This window comes from Pseudorasbora parva, unplaced genomic scaffold, assembly GCF_024679245.1.
Source record: "Pseudorasbora parva isolate DD20220531a unplaced genomic scaffold, ASM2467924v1 scaffold_53, whole genome shotgun sequence".
NCBI lineage: Eukaryota > Metazoa > Chordata > Actinopteri > Cypriniformes > Gobionidae > Pseudorasbora > Pseudorasbora parva.
Window position 1 is genome coordinate 53,230 of NW_027125107.1, and position 5,423 is coordinate 58,652.

General features: G+C 43.6%; 1 protein-coding gene across 1 annotated transcript; it reads right to left on the reverse strand.

The window, feature by feature from the left end:
• Positions 1-1,098: 1,098 nt before the first annotated feature.
• LOC137067440 (uncharacterized) lies at positions 1,099-3,153 on the reverse strand. The gene is made up of 2 exons (XM_067437344.1): positions 2,091-3,153; positions 1,099-1,483 (listed from the first exon to the last, which is right to left on the reverse strand). The coding sequence occupies exons 1-2, from the start codon at positions 3,151-3,153 to the stop codon at positions 1,479-1,481; spliced, it is 1,068 nt and encodes a 355-aa protein (XP_067293445.1). The 3' UTR covers positions 1,099-1,478.
• Between the last annotated feature and the right edge of the window lie 2,270 nt (positions 3,154-5,423).

Consider the following 5,423-nt stretch of genomic DNA (forward strand, 5'->3'; position numbering starts at 1 on the left):
TTTAGCAAGATTAGATCGCTTTTATTGTTTTAAATATCAGAAACAATTTTTGAAGTCTTGTGAAATTTGTTCTGTTGGTTTCTCTGACCACTCAATGGTAGTCGCATGTGTTTTTATTAAATCTGTTAAAAATAAGAGTGCATACTGGCATTTTAATAGCGCTTTACTTGAAGACACTCATTTTTGTAAATGTTTTTCTGTTTTTTGGTTGGGGTGGAAATCTAAAAAGTCTTCCTTTATATCAATACAGCAATGGTGGGATATTGGGAAAGTGCATTACATTTACATTTATGCATTTAGCAGACGCTTTTATCCAAAGCGACTTACAACTCAGGAGAACAGGAAGCGATCTGTCAAGAAGAGGCAACGAAACACAAAAAGTGCCCTAAATACTAAGATTTGTACACTGCTCAGAGTAGCAAAGACCAGAAAAGGAAAGAAGAAAGGAGAAATAGAGGGGGAAAGAATTTTTTTTTATTTTTTTATTTTTAATGTAAGATTAAGTGCTCATGGAAGAGATGAGTTTTTACCTGTTCTTTGAACGAAGTGAGTGATTCTGTTGTGCGTATGGAGGACGGAAGATCGTTCCACCAACCCGGAACAATGAAAGAAAAAGTTCTAGAGAGGGATTTCATGCCTCTCTGTGATGGTGCCACACGCCTCCTCTCATTAGCTGAGCGAAGGCTTCTGGTGGGTGTGTAGACGCGTAGGAGTGAGTCGAAGTATGCGGGTGCTGCGCTTGTGGAAGATCCATGAGCAAGAGTCAGGGCTTTGAATTTGATCCGGGCAGCGAGTGGTAGCCAATGCAGAGAGATGAATAGAGGTGTGGCATGAGCCCTTTTGGGCTCATTGAATACAAGACGTGCTGCAGCGTTCTGGATCATTTGCAGCGGTTTGATTGCACAAGATGGAAGTCCAGCCAGAAGCGCATTGCAATAGTCAAGTCTAGAAATGACCAGGGCTTGGGCAAGAAGCTGTGATGTTTTTTCATCCATGCCGAGATGTCCGCCAGACAGTTTGAGATTCGTGCAGCTACTGTGGGATCATCTGGTTGAAATGAGAGGTAGAGCTGTGTGTCATCAGCATAGTAATGATAAGAGAGACCATGTGCCTGAATGATGGGTCCCAGTGATGTAGTGTAAATGGAGAAGAGGAGAGGTCCAAGCACTGAGCCCTGAGGAACCCCCGTGGTCAGTTGATGTGTTTTGGATACCTCTCCTCTCCAGGCAACCTTAAAAGACCTACCTGTGAGATAGGACTCAAACCAGTGGAGTGGAGTCCCTGTGATGCCCAGTGATGAGAGGGTGGACAGAAGAATCTGATGATTCACAGTGTCAAAGGCAGCAGACAGATCAAGGAGGATGAGGACTGATGATTTGGATGCAGCTTTAGCCAGCCGCAGGGCTTCAGTAACTGACAGTAATGCCGTCTCAGTTGAGTGGCCCTTTTTGAAGCCTGACTGGTTTACGTCCAGTTGATTAGTCTGTGAGAGGAAAGATGAGACCTGGTTGAAAACAACTCTTTCAAGTGTTTTCGCAATGAATGGTAGGAGAGAAACAGGTCTGTAGTTCTCTACAAGTGATGTGTCTAATGTGGGTTTTTTAAGCAGTGGGGTTACCCGAGCCTGCTTGAATGTGGTGGGGAAGATGCCGGTGGAGAGAGATGTGTTGATGATGTGTGTGAGTGCTGGTAAGAGTGTAGGGGAGATGGCTTGTAGGAGATGTGAGGGGATGGGATCTAGAGGGCAGGTAGTGGGATGGCTGGAGAGGAGAAGCTTAGATACTTCGTACTCAGTGAGTGTAGAGAAGGAGGAGAGAAGATGTTTGGCTGTGGATGTGGCTGATTCAAAAGTGTGTGTGTGTGGAGGTGTGAACTGACTGCTGATGAGTGTGGTTTTATCTGTAAAAAAATGGCAAGATCGTCTGCAGAAAGAGAGGTGGTGGGAGGTGGTGGAGGGGGACAGAGCAGAGAGGTGAAAGTTCTGAAAAGTGTGCGTGAGTCTGAGGTGCTGTTGATTTTGTTGTGGAAATATGAGGATTTAGCTGTATGGACGTCCTGTGAGAAGGAAATGAGCAGAGATTGGTACTTACTCAGGTCAGATGGGTCGTTTGATTTGCGCCATTTTCTCTCTGCTGCCCAAAGTTTGGTCCGGTGTTCACGAAGAACATCAGATAACCAAGGGTTAGAGGGAGTAGCGCGAGCTGGCCTAGAAGACAGAGGGCAGATAGTATCTAGACAAGAGGTTAAAGTGGAACATAAAGTGTCTGTTGCAGTGTTGACATCCATAGAGGAGAATTGTGTGGGTGACGGAAGAGAGGATGACACAACGGAGGAGAGGTGAGAGGGAGAAAGAGAACGCAGGTTTCGTCTGAAACTAACTGGTAGAGGAGGTGGAAGCGTATGAGTAGTGAGATGTAGATTAAATGTGATGAAGTAATGATCAGAGAAGTGTAAGGGTTTGACCAAAGTGTTTTCTGTAGTGCAGTTGCGTATGTAGATGAGGTCAAGTTGGTTGCCAGATTTGTGTGTGTGTGAGGTAGTAAGAAGTTTGAGATCGAATGAGGATAGAAGGGAGTGAAAATCTGTAGCATACGGTTTGTCCAGGTGGATGTTGAAATCACCAAGGATTACAAGTGGGCTGCCATCCTCAGGGAATGAGGACAGCAGCACATCTAGTTCCTCAACAAAGGTGCCCAATTGACCTGGAGGGCGGTAAATGACTACAAGATGGATTTTAGCAGGAGCTGTAACTGTAATAGCATGGTATTCAAAGGAGATGTTATTACAGAGAGAGGTGTGGGTTGAGTATTTCCAATTGTTTGCGATAAGGAAACCTGTGCCTCCACCTCTGCCAGTGTGGCGAGGGGTGTGTGAGAAGGAGAAATTGTTAGAGAGAGCAGCAGGAGTTGCTGAGTCTTCTGGACGGATCCAGGTCTCAGTCAAGGCCAAGATATTCAGATTGGAATGAGTGGCGAAGGCTGGAATGAAGTCAGCTTTGTTTACAGCTGACTGACAATTCCATAGACCCAGAGAAAAAGAGGGAGGGATATTAGTAGAGGAAGGAATAGGACGCAGATTAGCAGTGTTGCGCTGCCGTCGGCGTCTGATAGTGGAGCGAGGGGTAGAAATAGTGGGTATGTATTGAAAGCACATTGTGAGAAGAGAGAGAAGGAGAAAGAGGACAGAGAAATAAATAAATACTTAAGTGCGTTCTCGGTGTTCGTTCTACAGTGGAGTCGATCGTAGGTCGAGTCGAAAACGAATGTCTTTACACTTGTCGGTCTTCACACGAGGCGGCTGAACGCTCCCGCTGACGCTACCGCGACAGCGCTGACATGCTTATTAAATACACACTGATCACTACTTGAGTGATAGCAGGTGTGGACGCTTTTATAATTATCCCAAAGATTAATCAACGCAACGGTCTGTCAACGACTCAAATCGAAACCAAACTATCACTCACTACCTGTGCTAAAAGCCAACAATTATTATTTAATAACGGCTGGTGATTGCGTACAGCGCGCTTCAAACTGCCCTGGTAAAGTGCAATTTGTGAGTAGCTCCCGGAACAAAGTTATGAATAAAAAGAATAAGTGCAGAAACGAAATGTATCTTCCTTCTAGTAATTAATACACCAAGCAATACAGCAAATACAGAGTATTTCGGATAGACTTACTTGCGATTCGAGCTCCTTCTATGACCGACGCGCTTCTCCAGTGCAGATACAAAAATTTTTAAGTGCAGATACAAAAATTTTGTAGTCAGTACACTTTTAATGTAACTAGAGATATGGTTCAGTCTATAAGAAGTCTAGAGATGGATATCATAGAACTTCAGGCTTTAAATGAAGCCACTGCGAATCCAAACCAATTGCGGGCTCTTAAAGGAAAGAAAGGAGCACTAGCAGATTTATTAGGCACAAGGTCTCAGGGGGCGTTAGTTAGATCCAGATTTCAGAATCTTTCTGAAATGGATGCACCGTCCAAGTTCTTCTTCAGTTTGGAAAGAAAAAATGGTCAAAGTAAAAGTATACAGTGTTTAAAGGCAGAAGATGGAAATGTTTTAACTAAACCTTCAGATATTCGAAAAAGGGCTGTCAATTTTTATAAGGAGTTGTATTCCCACAGTTCTGTGGATGGCCAGTTAATGGCTGAATTTGTGTCGGATCTTCCAAAAGTGAGTGAAGATTCATATACAGAACTGGAACGTCCGTTAACAATAGAGGAACTTTACAATGCTTTGCAGAATATGAAGAATGGCAAAGCACCAGGACTAGATGGGTTGCCTGTTGACTTTTATAAAGCTTTTTGGCATCTGTTGGGAGAAGATCTACTGGCAGTTTTGGAGAAAGGAAAAATGCCACTGAGCTGCAGAAGAGCTGTTTTAACTTTGCTGCCCAAGAAAGGAGATCTCAAGGAGCTAAAAAACTGGAGGCCAGTTTCTTTATTATGCACTGATTATCAAAATCTTTGGCAAACAGACTGAAGAAGGTAATTGGACAAGTTATACACTCAGATCAATCTTATTGTGTGCCTAATAGATCAATAGTAGACAATATTTCCCTGATTTGAGATGTTTTAGAAATCTCTAGACTGTTTGGGGAAAAATGTGGCCTAATTTCCCTAGATCAAGAAAAGGCTTTTGACCGGGTGGATCATACCTTTTTATGGTATACGTTTGAAACCTTTGGTTTTCCACCTGTGTTCACTGCCTTGATTAAAGTGCTCTATGAAGACATCGAAAGTGTGCTGAAAGTTAATGGTGGTTTGAGTAGCCCTTTTAAAATACAAAGGGGAATTAGACAGGGATGTGCCTTGTCAGGCATGCTTTACTCAATCGCAATTGAACCCATGCTAAATAAAATTAGGACTCTTTTAGATGGTTTTACATATGGGAGTTCTTTTCCACCTATAAAACTGTCTGCATATGCAGATGACGTTTTAGTTTTAACCAGTGGACAGGATGATATTGATAAGCTGGTTAATATTGTTAATAATTATGCAAATATTTCATCTTCAAAAGTTAACTGGGCTAAAAGTTCAGCATATAGTGTTGGAAAATGGAATAAAGGAGAACGTCTCGGTTACGTATGTAACCCTCGTTCCCTGAGGAGGGAACGGAGACGTAACGTCAGTGACTGACGAATGGGGGTTTCGCCTAGAAGCCAATCATCTTCGAGATCTTAGAAAGCGCCCAATGGCAGTGCCAATGCCATGGGCATGCGAAATTTGCATGCGTAACTCCGCCTACCCACCTGGGTATACAAGGAAGTAGCTGGCATGAATCGCATTATGTTACCTGCTGAGGAGCCAAGACTGAACTCTCGGCCGTTCCAGCGGTACAGCGGAAGTGGCAGCGGGACGTTACGTCTCCGTTCCCTCCTCAGGGAACAAGGGTTACATATGTAACCGAGACGTTCCCTT

Bases quoted from the DNA above. Each gene is read 5' to 3' on its own strand.
- LOC137067440 (XM_067437344.1), bottom strand. From the start codon at position 3,153: ATGTGCTTTCAATACATACCCACTATTTCTACCCCTCGCTCCACTATC.